Source organism: Lepidochelys kempii, chromosome 12 (genome assembly GCF_965140285.1).
Source record: "Lepidochelys kempii isolate rLepKem1 chromosome 12, rLepKem1.hap1, whole genome shotgun sequence".
In the NCBI taxonomy this organism is placed as follows: Eukaryota; Metazoa; Chordata; order Testudines; family Cheloniidae; genus Lepidochelys; species Lepidochelys kempii.
In genome coordinates, this window is record NC_136391.1 from 41,579,944 (window position 1) to 41,599,373 (window position 19,430).

Below are 19,430 nucleotides of genomic sequence, written 5' to 3' on the forward strand. Positions count from 1 at the left end.
CAGTTGCCAGGGGAATAGTTCTGTTCACTATTGGTAAAGGTGTTTATCAGACTTTGGTTCATGATATTCTACAAACCTCCACTGTATAAGGTCAGTGAGACATTCTCTCTTGATCCTTTAAAATGGACAAAAAAATTGATTGTGAAATGTTATACTTTGGAGGGCTTCTTCGTTCAGGTTTTAATTATGGAACTGATCACAAGATACAGTACGTTTGAAGACCAAACACCTGGGAAAAGACGGTCTTGTTGCATGCACTGCGTTTGTTTTAAAATCAGTGCAATTATGGCAAATCATCTTAAGCCAAATACTTTTGAAACAGCTTTTTCATATAAATTTCTCAATCTGATCTGACAGAAATTGCCAAATACTAGTTGTGAACTTGCATGGTCATGCAAATTCAGGAGGAGACAGGCATGAGGCTGTTTTTCTGTCTAAGAAGAAATTTATATAATTTAACCTTAATTCTGGTGAGGTTTTAGGTCATATTACAAATATGCATATCATTTTCCCTACGTTTTCTGATTATACAATATACTGGGAAGACCATATATGTCTTCCTCCTATTATTAATGTATTCTAGTAATGCTAATTGGTTTCCCCTCTGCTATTTATGTGAAAAACAGTTCATATTTTCATAGAATGGAGGAGACAGGGAAGCGTTGTCCTGCCTTACCCTCCAGGGTTCCTTCTCTGTCAGTGAGACAAGTCTAACTTCAACATTTGCTCTTATAAATATTTCACCTGCCATTTTATTTTTTTAATCTATGGCAAGGATGGGCAAACTTTTTGGCCCGAGGGCCACATTGGGGTGCAAAACTGTATGGAGGGCTGGGTAGGGAAGGCTGTACCCCCCAAACAGCCTCGCCCTGCCCCTATTCGCCTCCTTCCACTTCCTGCCCCCTGACTGCCCCCCTTAGAACCTCTGACCCATCCAACCCCCCCTGCTTCTTGTCCCCTGACTGCCCCATCCTGGGACTCCCCCTCCCCAAATCACGCCTCCTGGGATCCTATCCCTATCCAACCCCCCTTGCTCCCTGTCCCCTGACTGCCCTGACCCCTATCCACACCCCCACAGTCTGACAGGCCACCCAGGACTCCCACACCCTATCCATCCCCCCCTGTTCCCTGACCACCCCAGAACCTCCACCCCATCCAACCGCCCCCTGCTCCCTGTCCCCTGACTGCCCCCTGGGACTCCCTAGCCAACTTTTGCACTGCTGCACACACGCCGCCACTGCCCTCTTACCATGCTGCTCAGAGCGACAGGAGCTCGCAGCCCCACTGCTCGTGCGGCGAGCTGAGGCTGCGTGGGAGGGGAACAGCGTGGGAGGGGCCGGGGACTAACCTCCTGGGCCAGGAGCTATGGGGCCGGACAGGACGGTCCCGTGGGCCGGATGTGGCCCGCAGGCCGTAGTTTGCCCACCTCTGATCTATGGCCCTTCTTTACATTGATTTGTTTTTATATGGGAATTTCTTATAACATGTTCTCAATGGTCTGCTTGGACTTCTCAGAGCATCAGAAAGCCAGAAAGGAGCCGGAGGGAAGAAGAGCCCGATGCTGTGTGGTCAGTATCCTACTAAAAGTGAAGGCAAGGAGCTGAAGATTGTGGTACAGCCGGAGACCCAGCACAGAGCTCGGTACTTGACTGAGGGCAGCCGAGGCTCAGTGAAAGACAGGACACAACAAGGTTTTCCAACTGTAAAGGTAGTCTGTTTATAGTAGTACAGGGCAATGATGTGGGGAAAAGGGTTAATGTCATCCTTGGATGTATATGCAGGAGTAGAGAGTAGGAGCAGAGAAGTGAATTTACCTCTGTGTGGCTGATTGGTTAGACTGTTACTGGAATACAGCATCCAGTTCTGGAATCCACATTTTAAAAAGAGGCTTCACAAAATTAGCGAAGGCGCAGAGAAGAGCCACAAAAATGAATTGAGTGCTGGACAAAATGCCTTACAGTGCAGGCATGTCTACACTGCAACTGGAAGTGAGCCTTGCGGTGCGGGTAGACAGATTTGTGCTAGCAGAGCTCAGGATAGCACGCTTAAAACTAGCTGTGTGGAGGACACGTTGTCTAGCAACCAGAGCTTAAGCCATGGGGGTTGTGTGGGCTAGAGCTCAGTGGCTAGCCTGACTCTCTGCTGGCACCCAAAGTCCACACAGCTAGTTTTAGCAGCTAGCACAAGTCTGCCTACCTGGGCTGGGAGGCTCGCTCCCAGTTGCTGTCTAGACATACCCTGAGAGACTTAAGGAGCACAATCAATTTAACTTCTCAGAAAGAAGATTTAGAGCTTGCTTGATTATAGTGTACAAGTATCTTCCTGTGGACAAAATACAAGACACTAAAGGTCTCTTTAATCTAGCAGAACAAGAATTAATGGCTTGATGTTAAAAACAGACAAATTCATGTTAGAAATAAGGCTTCGATTTTTAACAGTGAAGGTGATTAGCCATTGAAATAAACTACCCAGAGAAGTAGTGCTTTCTCCATCTCTTTAAATTTTCAGTCCTTATTCATAATGAGTTCCACAGATGCATGACACTGGGTCTCTGCTATGTACAGCCAAGGAGTGAGACTGAACTGGTCAGTCAATGCCAGGAGAGCAGTGGCTCCACCTCTGAGAAACTGCCAATTTTTCATCTGCTTCCTTAGCTGCAGGCAGGCAGACCAGCTCCTCCCTGCTTCAGAACAAATGCAAAGAAGAGAAAAGAGGTGGGAAGGAAGGCTTACATCTCCAGGCTTTCAGGGTCTGCCTTCATCAGCAGAGTGGGTTCCTTTTCTCCTCATAGTTATTGGGACTCTCCATGCCTCCTGCTCACCCATATAGAATGCAGCATAGTGGAAAAGGCCAAGAAGAGAAGGAAAACCAGAAACTGTCTCCAGCATCTCCCTAGTGACTGAGTGCCTTGGTGGAGATCTGTGTCTGTTCCATGGAGACCCAAGCCTCTCTGAAGCTAAGGCAGGGTTTCCTGCAGCTATCCCTCCTTGACTCAAAGAGCACCCAGGAAGCAGTGGTAACAAAATCACCTAGGCTGGCACAGGCAGCTGCCCCAGACCCAGCATGAGTGGCAGCTCCCTTCCCTTCTCTGGGGAAGCATAGTTTGAAGCAAAATATCAAAAGGCCAGTGAAGCTTTTCAGGCATGAAAACTGCCAGGGTGCATCAGGACTACAACATAAACAAACATGAACTGTCCTCTACTAACCCAAGGGCCCCTACAGTCTTTAACAGGCAATTCTAACATGGATGGACAGTATTGCAAGTCTGGTCCCCCTCAACCTTGGGAAGATGAGCTTCTGTTGCTTCTGGGAATCAGTGATCTCCTATGTGGATATTCTTAGTGACCCTCTGCTTGCATGAGTTTCCTCTTCTCTTCTGCTCAGTGATGGTGTCTCTCCTTAGGAGATTTCCAAGTTATTCAGATGTTGGGTGAGTCTGAGCAGATTCAAGTCAGGCTTCCCAAAAGGTAAACCAGTCAGGACTGTTGTCATCACAGATGCAATCTGGAGGGATGGGGTGCTCAGACAGGGACAAAGATTGTTCAAGGGATCTGGTCCAAACATGACAGACAACACCTGAGCCATGTCACATGCCAACAGCACTAAAAGAACCTCACCTCCTGATGATTTGTGTAAAGAGGAATCTGGAGTCACTTCGCTTCATAACCAAAGGGAAATGATTGTAGTTCATTCAGCCAGCATAAGTTAGACCGTTCAGTATGGGAACTACGCGCAGGGGTGTTCTAATTTCTGCTAAAGGAATTTAGTCTCCAAGTGATAGATCTGTTTATTCCCCACCTGAATTACAAATTTTCTGTGTTCGTCTTTTGCCAGTAGAATCACAAATCTAAAGCAACAGATGCCTTGTCACAAAGATGGCAAGATATGACTTCTTTCCCTTTCCTCTTGTCACTAGAACTCTAGAAGATCAGAAGAGAGCCAGCTGCGGTAATTCTGGTACTCCTGTTTTAGCCAATGAGGCCTTGGTTCTCAATCTCCTCAACATGGCACAGAGACCTTCCATTTGCATTCCATCCAGAAAGCAATCGAAAAATATGTCTACCCAGAGGAAGAAAAAACACAAAAAAATAAAGATCCCTGGTAGTGAGTCTTGGAGCCTGAATCAGCTGACTTGGGCTCATGCTGTGGGGCTAAAAATAGCAGTATAGACATTCTGGCTCTGAAACCTAGTTAGGGGTAAGGGTCTCAGAGTCAGGGCTCCAGCCCGAGCCCTTAGATCTACATTGCTAGTTTTAGCTCCATAGCATGAGCCCAAATCAGTTTGTCCGGGCTCTGAGACTCGCTGCCAGGATTCTGTTTTTATTTTTTAATTTCTTTATTTTTTTGCTGTGTAATGTACCCTAATATGCATAATTGTTCCTTGTAATAAGAATCCAGCTTTTTGAATAGAGCCTTTTAAGCCAAAAAGGTTAGTCAGAAGAGGTAATATCCACACTTTTAGCTGTCAGAAATAAATCTACTAACTCGGTGGATTTTAAGGACCTCGTTGAGGTTTACCCATTGGTACCAGGACAAGGGTTTCTCTGCTACCATGGATTCTTGAATTTCTTCAAGATGGACTCAAGCTATGCTGACACCCAAAAGTCAAATTGCTGCTTCGTCTAGTGTCCTTAGCACAACAGACAAGTAGTGGATTTCATCTTGTCCAGGAGATGGTATGCTTTTTTGAGAGATTGGGTGGGGGGGAGGAGAACAGGACGGGATGGACATCCCTTTTATGTTCTCCTAAAGTGCAGAGTTCTTGCATGGGATCTTAACCTGATTCTCAGTTCCACTATAGACCCTCCATTTGAACTGCTCATGAAAGTATCTTATGATTTTCTAACCATTAAACTGGTCTTTTTGTTAGTAATCCCATGAATTTGCAGGTGTTTGAATTGGGAACTCTTCCTGGAACCTGAGTGCTGCATCTTCCATAAAAATAAAGTCAGATTCAGAACCAGAACCGATACTGCCTTCATACCAAACGTTGACTCTATGCTCTAGAGAGCACAGGATATTATCCTTTCATCCTTTTACCCAGCTCCATTGCATCCCAAAGAGAGATTGTGGTACACTTGAACATCTCACAATATATATCCACTGCACAACTTGGTTTAGAAAGACAAATAATTTGTTCTTTATTATCTGGTTCCAAAGGGAACAAAGGCCTCAGAATCCTCCATTTCCAGGCTGAGCTGTTGTATCTCAGAAGCATGCAAATAAAAAAGCATAACTCCATCTTCCAAAATCAGAGCTCACTCCCTCAGAGATATTGCAATTTCCTGGGCAGAAGAATCATATGACTCACACAAGGTTTTAGAATAAAGTGATTAATTAAACAGTAATAAGTCACTAGGACTGGAATGGATTCAACCAAGAGCTCTAAAGGAACTCAGATATGAAATTGCAGAACCACTAACTATGGTACGTAATCTATTGCTTAAATCTGAATCTGTCCAAGGTGACTGGAGAATAGCTAATATGGTCCAGATTTTAAAAAAAGGCTCCAGTGATGATTACAGACTGGTAAGCCTAACTTCAGTATGAGTCAAACCCATTGAAGCTACAGAAAAGAATAGATTTATCAGACACATAGATGAACACGATGTGTTGGGGAAGAGTCAATACAGATTTTGTAAAGGGAAATCATGCCTCACCAGTCTCTTAGAATGCTTTGAGAGAGTCAACAAGCATGTGGGCAATGGTGATCCACTGTACTTGGACTTTCAGAAAACCTTTGACAAGGTTTCTCACCAAAAGTTCTTAAGCAAAGTAAGGTGTCAGTGGGCAAGAGGGAAGGTCCTCTTGTGGATCAGTAATTGGTTAACAGATAGGAAACAAAGGGTAGGAATAAGTGGTCAGTTTTCACAGTGGTGAGGTAAATAGCAGGATCCCCCAACAGTCTGTACTGGGATCAGTGCTGTTCAACATATACATAAATGATCTGGGAGAAGACGTAAACAGCAAGATGGCAACATTTGCAGATGATACAAAATTACTCTGGATAGTTAAATCCAGAGCTCTGCAAAGGGTTTTAAACGGGTCTCACAAAACTGGGTAACTAGGCAAGAAAATGGCAGGTGAAATTCATTGTTGATAAATGCAAAATTAATGCACTTTGGAAAACCTAATCCCAACTATATATACACATTGATGGGTTCTAAATTAGCCGTTACCACTCAAGAAAGTGATCTTGGAGTCATCGTGGCTAGTTCTCTGGAAACATCTGCTCCATGTGCTGCACCAGTCAAAAGAAGCTGACAAAAAATGTTAGGAAGCATTAGGAAAGGGACAGATAATAAGTAAGGCTATGATTTTGTCATGGATATTTTTAGTAAAAGTCATGGATAGGTAATGGGCATTGAAAAAAATTCACAGAAGCTGTGACCTGTCCCTGGCTTTTACTAAAAACATCCCTGACAAAATGGGGAGAGAGGTTTGTCCAGCACCCAGCCCCATGATTTCTGCAACTTCTGTGACATACTCAAAACCTTAATAATAAGACAGAAAATATCATAATGCCACTATATAAATCCATGGTATGCCTGCACCTTGAATACTGCATGCAGTTCTGGTCACCCCATCTAAAAAAAGATATGTTAGAATTGGAAAAAGTACAGGGAAGGACAACAAAAATGATTGAGTATAGAACAGTTTCAATATGAGAAGAGATTAAAAAGACTGGGACTAGTCATCTTAGAAAATAGATGACGAATTGGGGGATATGACAGAGGTCAATAAGCAGAGCCATCCCTTGGGTACGGCGAATTGGGGTGACTGCTTCGGGCCCCACGCTTTCAGGGGCCCTGTGGGCCAGTGCGATTGGCTGGCACGGTTGGTCCTGGAAGTGACAAATTCATCACTTCCATCCCAAGCCTCTTTCCCCCACCCCACCCCCGGGACAGCCCTGTTTATAAGTGAAGAAATAAGTGAATAAGGAAGTGTTATTTATCCCTTCTCATAACATAAGAACCAGGGGTCATGCAATATAATTAATAGGCAGTAGGTTTAAAACACACATAAGGAAGTACTTAACCCAGTTCACAGTCAACCTGTGAAACTGGTTGACAGGAGATATTGTGATGGCCAAAAGTATAATTGGATACAAAAAAGAATTAGATAAGTTCATGGAGGATAACCAAGATGGTCAGAGACAGGACCTCATGCTCTGGGGTGTCCTTATATTTCTGACTGCCAGAAGCTGGGACTGGATGACAGGCTGGATCACTCGATAAATTGCTCAGTTCTCTTCATTCCCTTTGAAGCATCTGGCACTGGCCACTGTCAGAAGACAGGATACTGGGCTAGATCGACCATTGGTCTGACCCAGTGTGCTCATTATGTTTTTACGTGCAAGGAAATCTGTAAAGTAGCCACCTGGTCATCTGTTCATACTATCTCCACATTCTACATCCTGGACATGCAGACATTCTGATTCTGCCTTCGTTAGACATGTGCTCTTTGCTGTAGCATTCCAGTATTTACCTTCTTTTTGTATATAACATATAGTTGCCACCCTCCCCCTAGTAGACACTGCTATGAAAATCCCAGTGTCATGGATCTGTGGAACTCATTGTGAATAAGAATAGGAAAATTTATCTGTGCCTTACCTCAAAATTGCCTTTCTTGGAGTAGGAGGGTCCACAGATCCAACCCACTCTGAATGGGCTAATTGGGGAAACACATCGGATTATTAATTGCACTCAGTTTATTATTCACTGAATTCCTTGCTCTGCAGGAGTATTGTTCTACTTAACCTTACTGCTTAATTTTCCTTACTAGCACAGAGATGTATTAGGCTACAGAAGTGTCTCAACTGGGTGTTTCTTGGAAGTGGAGCCACTCCTCCCCTGACACTGATTGACACATTTGCTCTGCCTCCAAGACTGCATGTACAGACAGACAGACCCAGTGTCATGTATTTGTAGACCTCATTACTCTAAGAAGGAAAATTTTCAGATAAAGCACATGTAGATTTTCCCAATCAAGATTGGATGCCTTTCTGGATGGTATGCTTTAGTCAGACAAAAGTTACTGGGCTTACTACAGAGTAACGGTGAAATTCTGTGACCTGTTATATAAGAGATCAGAATACATGATCTAATGACCCCTTCTGGCCTTAAAACATAAGAATCTATCTATATGGGGATATATTTCTGATAGTAGAGGGCTCTTTAATCTAGCCGATTAAGGCATCATAAAATCTAGTCGCTGAAATCTGAAGTGAAACAAATTGAGACTAGAAATAAAGAACAGATCTTTAACAGTGAGGGGAATTAGCCACTGGAACAACATACTAAGGGATGTGGTGAATTCTTTATCATTTGAAGTCTTCAAATCAAGACTCGATACCTTTCTAGAAGATACGCTACAGTTAAAACAGAAGTTGTGGAGTTGCTGCAGAAATTATTACAGGTTTTTTGGCCTCTGTTTTCAAGGGAGCCAGAGTGGATGGTCATAATGGTGCCTTCTGGTTTAAAATCTGTTGAGTCAAATGCATGCACAGTTGACCTTTCTCTGCTGTGAAACATCATATATACTTTCATTTCTAGTTTGCTGTTTAATGACCGTGTCATATACACTTTGAGTAGTTGGAGTAATTAGTGTAACATAATCCTGTCTTCAATTTTTTGTTAATATATTTGACATTCTCATAATGCTGTTCCTTCATGTTTCAAGGTAAATTAAAATGCCAGACAAAAACAACCTCCATCTATCCACCTCCACTTCCCCCAAAACTATAATATAATATAATATTAAGACAATTATGTACTCAAAAAAATCCAAGGTGAAAGCATCTGACTAAACAAGTCTGGAAAAAGTAAGCTTTCAATTCACATCTAACAGTTCCATGGTTGCTCATGATGCTGCACAGAAAATCCTTTATTGCTCATTGAAGAAATACTGAATATATTTTAGAAAGGCATCAGGAACGGAGAGAACAGTTTCATTAGTTCTTGCCGTCTAAGTAAAAGCAGAGTCCTGTTTGTTAAGATATTTGTCAGGAAGTAGACAAATTACATTGTGTATGTACTGATGTCTCATTAAAGATATGAAAAATCCTCGTGAAAATCATAAACCAGACACTATTAGACTTGTATAAGAGCTGTGTACAAGAGGCACTGTAAGTGTGTAGGCTGAAGATGAGCTTTGTTTAAACTTGAAAGCATAGTTGGTTGGAATGGGAATTTGATTTTGGATACAATTATAGCTGGAGAGGTTCTTGGAATAACTTTTTATCAAAGGGTTGCAACATGAATGGTGCAATGAATTTCATATCCAACTGAACATGTAAGTGCCATTAGTAAAACAATGATGCAAAAAACCTGTTCCTGCTAGTTAATAGGAATTGCACTTGTAATATTGCAGGATGTTTGATCTATTCCCTGTGAATCAAACCACAAATTTAAATTATTAATTAAAAGTGGGATTAGAGAAAATATTGGAGAATTAAATCACTATATACATTGAGTGATGGGTGTTTTCTCAAATATAAAATTCCTCCAAACCAATTAATCTTTTGAAAACCTTTTTCTTAATTGCTCTACAGTGTAATAGAGGTTCCTCTGTGCAATTTTATAGAAGTATTTTCATTAGTTAACATGAAATTGTTACCTTGAACTGCATGGCATTGTTGTGATCGAGGAGTTTCTGAAGTGGCTCAAACAGGATTAGGATCAGTATGCAGAGTATAAAAGAACAAACAGTATTAACAGTTAACATTTTAAGAGCTCATTAATCTAATGTAGAAATATATTTTTATAAAAAGTTTAGGAATGGTTATTTCGTTTGAAATTGGAGTGTAAATTTACATATAATGCCAACACTTAGTCTTATAAAGTCCTGTAATACTCTAACACGTTTTTCTCCTGGCATAAATGTATTCTCCTGCAAACTGATTGTGGGTAGCACATTAATACTGAACGTATTGATTGGCACCTATGAACAGATGTCTCTAAGAAGCCTTTATTCATAAAATATTTTGACAGTGAATCAACATTGATCATACATTTTAACTGAGAATGCTAGTTGCTGTTTACTTTATATTTTTTATGGAAGAATAAATCGGGTTTTGAAATCCCTGAGGCTACAATCTAAGCAATGTGATATTAAGAAGAACAAAACATCAGTCTGCCATTTTGTAAATTTATATAGAAATTCTCTGCTTCCTCCCTCCTTGGAAATTGTTCATTTACTCTCAGTCAGTTTTTTGGAGGTTGTGTATCTTTTAACTGAAACATTGCAATTCAGTTGTACTGTTTTTAAAATGTCTTATTTCATAATAAATTATAAGGTCAATTTACTATCTACTTCTTGTTTCTTGGTTCTAGCTGGAAGGTCACAATGAGCCAGTAGTGCTGCAAGTGTTTGTGGGTAATGACTCTGGTCGAGTGAAGCCACATGGGTTCTACCAGGCCTGCAGGGTAACTGGGCGAAACACTACTCCCTGCAAAGAGGTGGACATAGAGGGTACTACGGTTATAGAGGTTGGCCTTGACCCTAGCAACAACATGACACTTGCGTAAGTAATTCTTTTTGGAGTCACTGTCTTTCTGGGATGAAACAGTAAGACAGGGGTTCTCAAACTGGGGGTTGTGACCCCTTAGGGGGTTGCAAGGTTATTACGCAGGGGTCACGAGCTGTCAGCCTTCACCCCCAAACCAAGCTTTGCCTCCAGCATTTGTTAAATGTTAAAAAAAACTTATTTTTGATGTATAAGGTAGGTCGCAGTCTGAGGCTTACTATGTGAAAGGGGTCACTAATACAAAAGTTTGAGAACCACTGCAGTAAGAGGTTATTTTTTGCTTCAGGAATCAAGTCTGAAGGTGTCATTTGATGTTATGAGAGGGGTAGCTGTGTAAGTCTGTATCCACAAAAACAACAAGGAGTCTGGTGGCAACTTAAAGACTAACAGATTTATTTGGCCATAAATCTGCAGAAGTGGGTTTTTTACCCATGAGAGCTTATGCCCAAATAAATCTGTTAGTCTTTAAGGTGCCACTGGACTCCTCATTATTTTTGTTAATTTGGTGTTATCTTAAATAAGAGAGGTTTGGGTTGTTTTTTTTTTTAACATATGTACAGTAGGGAGCAAGATAATAAAGACGAAAAATAAGACTTCCTAAATATAGTCTGACATAATTAAAACTTTATGGAAATAAATTGCTTTTTTATTTATTCACTGAATAGCTTGCTTCCAGCATTTGTGTGAAAACAAACTGAGTAGACGGATTAATTTTTATAAGCAAGTCACCTTCAAAATACAATTTTTTAACTTAATGTTCCCCTTCATTAACTTGCTTCCAGAGATTCTTTTTGGATTTGTTCATCAAACTGTTTTGAAAGCAGTTAAAATATGAATACCTTGACACAGAGAGAATACTAGTGAGACAACATATTGTAAGGAAAATGTCTTAAAATCCACCCTAAGCTCACCCAAAGTGTTTATTTTACCCAATGTTCACTTTGTGTTCTTCGAGTTATTGGTCATGTGTATTCCACAATAGGTGTGCGTGCTTGCCACGTGCACCAGTGCTGGAAGTTTTTCCCCTAGCAGTATCCGTAGGGGAGAGCTCCCCAGCGACCCCGGAGTGGCTCCTCCATGGTGCAGTATAAGGGGAGCTGCGTGCTCCCCCCACCCTCAGTTCCTTCTTGCTGCCAGTGAAGGTGCATCGGAAGTACTCTGCTCCTGCTTTGCTGTAGCTCGTCCCCAGAACTGCTTATTCGTTCAGTGTTAGTACCTGTAGTTAGTAAGCTGTTCAGTTAGAGAGCCTGAGCCGGGGCATGCCCCGCTCCCCAGGTTTTAAGTCGTGCAACACTTGTAGGCGATGTATGCCTCGGAGTGGCCTGCACGCAGGCTGTTCACGCTGTTTGGGAGAAACCCATATCAGCGATTGTTGCAAGATTTGCAAGTCGTTCAAACCTCGGACCAAGAGGGAAAGAGACGTTAGGCTCCGGGCCATTCTGATGGAGTTGGCGCTGACCCCGATTCCGGCGCGCCGCTCTGAGCTGGCACTGCGGTGTCAGTGCACGGCACCCTTCCGGAGTCTCCCACCAGTTGGCACCGCTCCCCGTCCATGGGACAGAAGAAGGCAAAAAGACGCCGCCTTCGCAGCCGCACTGAGGAAAACCCGGGGCAGAGGCTAGACCCATGTCAGGCAGTCCTCAATCCTCTCCGGCCTCTAGGCCTCTGACTCACATAGAGCGGAGTCGCTCGGTCGCTTCAGACCAGGCCTCCCCGGATGCCCTCTCTGCCGGAGGCCCTGCAGGGGGCCTGGGATGAGCATTGGCCTGCTGAACCCAGGGTTGTGAGTTCAATCCTTGAGGGGGCCATTTAGGGATCTGGGGCAAAAATTGGGGATTGGTCCTGCTTTGAGCAGGGGGTTGGACTAGATGACCTCCCGAGGTCCCTTCCAACCCTGATATTCTATGATTCTATGTCCTGTCCATGCTGGTACCAGGAGTGCCACCAATGTCAGTCCCGTGCTCCAGGGGCAAGCCACCGCTGGGATCTCCACAGTCGTCCCCGGCTCAGTACCGGTCTCGGTCCCGGGAACGTTCCCAACGCTGTTCGTTGCCCAGCAACCGTTCAGGTCAAAGTCCACGTGGATCACCCTCGACTCCTACCAGACTGTCTGGTTGGATGCCATCCGACCGAGACTCTTGGCACCGCTCCACTTCAAGGAGTGAGTACTGACGGGACCGAGGCAGACGTCGCCAGAGGCCCTCATCTCAGGGGTTACCGCAGCTGGTCACGGCACGGACGTCGATGCTGTTATCGCTTGGAATCCCACTCCAAGACCCCACCAAGGCATCGCTTCCGCAGCCCCAGGCATCAATCACTGGCATCTCACCGTCACAGGTCCACCCATTGGAGCCGATTGCAGAGCAGCTGCTGCCGATGGTACCGGTCCTCCACGTTGGGATCGCGGTCCCGTGGTTGGTGTTGCTCCTGGCACTGCCGTTCCTTCCGGTCCCGGGACAGCGGCAGGTCATTCATCAGCCCGGCTTCAGCTCGTAGTCGTCCTTCCATGGTCCAGGCCAGCCAAGCCGAGCAGCAGGTGCCGCAGCAAGTGCAGTGACTCCAGGCCCCATGGCCGGACCAGTGGTACTAGTGGGCACTGTGGCCCCCGACGCAGCCCCCGGTGGGGGCTCGTTTGGTAGCCGGTGCCTCAGAGGCAACACCGGCCTCCCTCTCCAGACCTCCGAGGAAGGAGTCAGTGGGACGTACATCCTCTGCACCATGCCCGGAGACCAACCAGGTGGTGGACCCTCCGGTGCCGGCGGACACCCAAAGTACCGCACCGGCCTCCTCGCCCTCCCCAGAAGAGGCGATTACGGCCCCGCCCCCCACAGTCCTGCAGGAGGACTTTAGGGCCCACCAGGAACTCCTAAAAAGGGTGGCATCACGCCTCCACCTCCAGGCAGAGAAGATGGAGGAGCCCTTGGACTCCCTGTTTAATGCGCTGTCCTCTTCAGTACTGAGCAGCGTAGCTTTGCCTCTCCATGAAGGGGTGGCAAAAATTTCAAATGCCCTGTGGCAAATACCGGCCTCATTGGCCCGTCTCCAAGAGAGCAGAACGCAAGTACTTTGTACCCGCCAAGGGACACGAGTACTTATGCACCCACCCGGTGCTCAACTCCCTGGTGGTCGAGTCAGTCAAGAACGGAACGGCAGGGCCAGCCAGCCCTACCCCAAAAAATAAAGATTCATGGAGGCTGTACTCTTTTGGAAGAAAAGTTTATTTGTCCTCAAGCTTCCAGTTACGAGTAGCAAACGACCAGGCTCTCCTGGGCTGGCATGAGTTCAGTCTGTGGGGCCCCCTGCCCAAGTTTGAAGACTCCCTGCAGAAGCATGATAGGAAGGAGTTCAGGGCGCTGGTGGAGGAGGGTACAGTGGCTGCAAGCAGCTTCAGATGCGGCGGATATGGTCGCACCTCCGCGGTTTCCATGAGAAGGACGTTGTGGCTCCTGCTGTCCAGGCTGCCCAGTGAGGCGCAGGCCACCATGCAGGATCTCCTGTTTGATGACAAAGCTCTGTTTGCGGAAGAAACGGATACAAAGCTGCATGGTGTAAAGGACTCCCGCACGATCGTCCAGACTCTGGGTCTCTATGTTCCGGCTAAATCTAAGTTTAAGCCGCAGCAAACTCTCGCTCAGGCCTCCCACCCGAAATACGAGGCCGCCTATAAGAAGGCGCAGGACTATAAAAGGCGCCCTCAGAGGCAGTCAAGGCCAGCCCCGCAACCTGGGTCCTCCAAGGGCAAACAGGTGGGGAAAAGGCGATTTTGATGGGACGCTTAGGGGTGCCCCCCCAGTTCTCAGGGATCAACCCTCGGACAAAGCCCTGCTCGAGCAGGAGGTGGGGCAGCTCTGGGGCCTAGGAGCAGTGGAAGTGGTGCCCGGGGAATTCAAAGGCAAGGGGTTCTATTCCCGCTATTTCCTTATTCCAAAGGCCAAAGGGGGACTCAGTCCCATCCTGGACCTGCGAGATCTAAACCAGTTCATGGTGAAGCTCAAGTTCTGCATGGTCTCCCTAGCCTCCATCATCTCCTCCCTGGATCCCGGGGACTGGGACGCTGCCCTTGATCTGCAGGACACGTACTTCCACATTCACATATTCGAGGGACACAGACACTTCCTCCTTTTCGTGGTGGGGCAGAATCACTACCAGTCTACAGTCCTCCTGTTTGGTCTGTCCACTGCCTCCAGGATATTTACAAAATGTATGTCGGTGGTAGTGGCCTACCTCAGGCACCGGGGGGGGGGTCCAGATTTTTCCCTATCTGGACGAGTGGCTGGTCAAGGGCAGCTCTCGGTCGCAGGTGAGGGATCATGTGACGCTCCTCCTGTCCACGTGCACCGCCTTGGGCCTGTTGGTAAACGACACCAAGTCCACGTTAGTCCCGGTTCAAAGGATGGAGTTTATGGGGCGCTCCTGGATGCCTCTTCAGCCACAGCTTCCCTCCCACCAGACAGGTTCGAGATGCTGAAGGGGCTCATTGACACGGTCACAAGTTCGCGGTGACAACAGCAGAGCATGGAAGGTGGCCTTCCTGGTCGTGATCACGTCAGCCAGGCGAGTCTCGGAGCTCAGGACCCTGACCTCCGAGCCTCCATACACGGTTTTTCATAAGGATGGGGTCCAGCTCCGCCCACACCCTACATTCCTCATGAAGATGGTCTCCGCCTTTCCCATGGGTCAGGACATTTTTCTGCCAGTCCTCTGCCCCAAGCCCACGTGTCCAATGAGGAGCGCTGTCTCCACATGCACGATGTGCAACGGGCTCTGGCTTTCTACCTGAGCGGAACAAGCTGGTCAGAAAGCCCTCGCAACTGTTCATCGCTTCGGCTGAGTGCATGAGGGGTTGGTCGATCTCCACTCAGCGGCTTTCCAACTGGATCACTTCATGCATCTGTATCTGTTCTGAGCTGGCGGGTATCCCCCCGCCACCAATTGTGAAGGCGCACTCAACTCGAGTACAGGCCTCATCTGCCTTCTTGGCCCATGTCCCCATCCTCGACATTTGTAGGGCCGCCACGTGGTCTTCGGTTCACACATTCACTTCGCACTATGTGATCATCTCCCAAACCAGGGATGACGCCAGGTTCAGCAGGGCTGTCCTCCGTCCTGAGAACTTGTGAACTGCTACCCACCTCCAACAGATATAGCTTGGAATCACCTATTGTGGAATACACATGAGAAATCATTCGAAGAAGAAAAAAGTTACCTTTTCCGTAACTGGTGTTCTTCAAGATGTGTTGCTCATGTCTATTCCACATCCCACCCTCCTTCCCCTCTGTCGGAATTGTCTGGCAAGAAGGAACTGAGGGTGGGGGAAGCGCATAGCTCCCTTTATACCGCACCATGGAAGTGCCACTCCAGGGGTCGCTGGGGCGCTCCCCCTATGGGTACTCCTAGGGGAAAAACTTCCGGCACCGGTGCACGTGGCGAGTATGCACATGTATTGTGGAATAGACATGAGCAACACATCTCAAAGAACACCAGTTACGGAAAAGGTAATTGTCTTACACGTCTTTTTTTTTAAATGCTTTTTTTTATCTTTAGTTTTTATATTAGAGTTTCACATTCTTTGTTTAGTGTTTGCAACATTGTGTAAGTACTTGCAGGACATGAAGATTCATCAGTGGACTTAGTCTTGCAGTTGTTCTTTCAACTTTTTTTTTTGAGAGGCAAGGAAAAAGAGGGAGATGCCTTCTCAATTAGTGTTTTTAGAGCTTATTGAAGAACTGAGTCCAGCAGGTTTTGGATTTGTCCGTAGTGAGAAGTGCGGAAAGAGTTTTTTAGCACTCCCCCAGCCCAGTTTGTTTTGTTACTGTCCAATCCATCTGACAATCCTTTAACTTTATCTGTGAAGCTGGCAAAGAATCAGGCATTTATGACAAAGTACAACTATCATCTTGGTTATAAAATGGTCACTTTTCAGAAGCATTTAAACGGTCCTTTGTTGCCACCATTCAGAGGAGTCTAGAGCTCTCTAAATGCATTATTTGGACTCTGATGCTTAAGGCTCAGCTGTCCATTCTGTTGAGTGAGTAAGCACTATGCATGGCTTTGTAATTTAGGATTTTATCCTAAAGTATGAAGCAATGATCTGGATCTCTGACCTAATTAATACAAAATGAATAAAAAGAAAAGTAGGATTAGCATCTGTTCTTTGAGCTCAGTGATATCAGCCTGAAAGTCTTGGGCCTCTTTAGAGGTTACTGAAAGTTAAATTCAAGCTCCCTCAACTGGAAAGGTCAAATGACCATCTGTGACACTGACTTACTATGTTTTGTCACTAAGGAATTGGAGGAAAGGTAAAAGAATACCTCCATGTTCTCCCATTCCAGGGACTTTGCTCATGATATTGTTAAAACAGGAAGTATTTTCTGGTAGATCTAGAAATTATAGAACCTGTTCTCACCAGGCAAAGAGGAATCTGTTTCTTATTCTTGATATTTCTTTATTACAACAGAGATTTTAAGAATAGGAAGTGATTAGAGACAATTGTCCCAATTTGTACTTAAGACAACTTAAGGGATGATTAAGAGGATCAGTTTCCAAATTGTTGTTGTCAATGCCCCTCCCCCTGCTTCTTTAAATGTATTGGAAATGTTACTAGATTTTTTTTTTTTTAAAGTAGGTCAGATTCATTACCAATACTGGGTTCTTTATTTTATCCCTTCTTATGCCAACTGGTATTTTGTCATGACAGCCCCATGAGATAGCACGAAATGCCATGCACACCTATGAAGACATGGTCTGCAGCTGTATCTTTATCTGACTGGTTACTAAGAGGTGTGTGTGTGTGTGTGTACACACACACACACACACACCCACCCTACGATTATTGTCGGTCTCTGTTCCTTTATTCCAAAATTTGGCTCATCTACAAAGAAGAATACCAGCTGTTTTGCTTGGCCATCATCCTTCTGTTTTGAATGAAGATTTTTAGGTAGCAAAGATTTTTCCAGTGTTGTGTCTCATTCTGACTTTCTCTTCATATGATAGCTTGAGCTTTTCTCAAACCATTTCACGGTCTATAAGACTATACACTACAATTATTACTGTTCAGTGATGATCTCCTTGCAAAGACTCCATTCAGTAATCTGACTTTCTTTCTCTCCAGTAGAAGAGCAAGCTTTCAATGTTAAGGGAGTTGGTTTATTCCACCCAACAGACCCCACTTTTCAAAGCAATCTTAGTAATAGGTATGCTAAACTAAGTATTGTTTGGCCATAAGAGAAGCCGTCACATCCATGTACTTTGTCTGTAGAAGATATCTAGCAATTGTATCTGCATCTTAGAAAAAAGAGCCGTATATTCTCTTTGAGAAGTGTCTTTTACGGGTGCTCCACTGTAGGTGTATTTGCGCCCCTGCATCTCTAACCCGATATTTTAGGTAGCATTGTTTGTTCAGCCCACATGTGCGTCCTCCCTCCCTTCCTCCATTGTGGTCTGCCTCGAAGCTATCTAGCGCTGCGTGGGTGAACCACCTTTGGCCTCAAATGGCAAGAGCAGTAGTCTCTTCTTTCTTGATAGCATTTAGTATAAATAGTGGCTATTATTGGAGTTTTTTGTTTCCTTTTAGTAGTTAGAGTTTCTGTTTTTCCATTCTAAGAAAAGAGAACCTTTTCTTTGCCCACAAAAAACGTGGAAAAAATGTAAATCACCTGCCTGGTTTCCCCCACAGTCACGAGATGCCTCTCCGGCAATGGGGCAATTCTAGTAACGGACGGGCATTCTCATTGTGTCCGGTGTCTTGGAGAGGCACTTATTTTGCAGAAGTTCATGGAGATGAGATGACATCTCATAAGAACCAGGAGCTCAAGTTAAGGCTTCTCTTCATGAGGGTGCACTCCAACTACCAGCTGACCTCAGAGTTGGTCAGTTCCTCAGACCTGGGAGTTCATCCCCAGAGCTTTGATACTGCAGAGGGGTAGAATTGCAAAAAAAAAAAAAAAAAAAAAAAAGGTCAGCTGATTCTCCCCTGCAAAGCCATTAAAAAAAAGGGCTCTGAGCCCTCAAACCTAGTTGTTGGCCAGCCAGAGGGGATCCCCGGTACACTCACCCACCTCAGTCATTATCAGTGACTCCCCAGTACAAGCTCTGCCATAGTGCCTAAGGACCCCAGGGACCCGGGCTTGGAAGCAATGGCCCCACCTCCCAGAGATAAAGACAGAGATTGTACCACCTCTAAAAGATCGGCACAGATAAAACCATCTTTGGCACTGACTGCATCAAATCAACCCTTATTGGAGCATTCCTCACATAAACAACAGTCGGTACCGACAAGTCAGCACTGGGACTCCTTGATAGTACTGAGTGTATCAATGATACTGTGGGAGTTCCATTTCTCGGGGGACCTTGTGGTTATGGAAGAACTGGAATCCCCACTACTTGGTACTGGGGTCCAGGTACCGAGCACATCTAGGTATCACTACAGGTAAATCTGGGCCATTTACCCCCAGAACCCTGGTCAGCACCACCCTTTTCCAGCAAGGAGTCAGGCAGTGATCAGGATGATTATCTTTCTCTGGCCTCACAGTGTGGCCCACCATTACACCAACGGGATCTCCCCAATCGCACCCTCGTTCCGACCCTCAAGCCTGGTACAGTCATTTGTGGGCACTACCATGACCACCCATGCCCTCCACCTCCCCAGTGCCTGTATTGGGATCCATGGGGGGGATGGAGGGCTGGGAGCCCCAGACAATTTAAATTGCCCCCTGGGGAAGCTGGGCTGCCCCAGTACGGTGCACCAGCTCTTGCCGGTATGTATAGGGTCCTTTTTACTAAGGGCATACATGCATCCACCACTTATTATTTATTTGTATTCTTCTAGCAGCTAGGGGCCATAGTCATGGACCAGGACCCCTTTGTATTAGGCACTGCACATTTGCTCACACCAGATTCCAGT

General features: G+C 45.4%; 1 protein-coding gene across 4 annotated transcripts in view; it reads left to right on the forward strand.

Moving 5' to 3' along the window:
- The window catches only part of NFAT5 (nuclear factor of activated T cells 5), a 150,540-nt gene that overhangs the window by 77,802 nt on the left and 53,308 nt on the right, over nt 1-19,430 (forward strand). For all 4 annotated transcript variants that reach the window (XR_013634503.1, XM_073308338.2, XM_073308337.2 and 1 more), the window contains exons 4-5: nt 1,516-1,708; nt 10,335-10,525. Coding sequence is in view for 3 of the 4 variants with exons in the window: in XM_073308338.2 (XP_073164439.1) it covers nt 1,516-1,708; nt 10,335-10,525 (384 nt within the window). In the remaining variant the exon portion in view is untranslated. The remainder of the gene's footprint in view (nt 1-1,515; nt 1,709-10,334; nt 10,526-19,430) is intronic.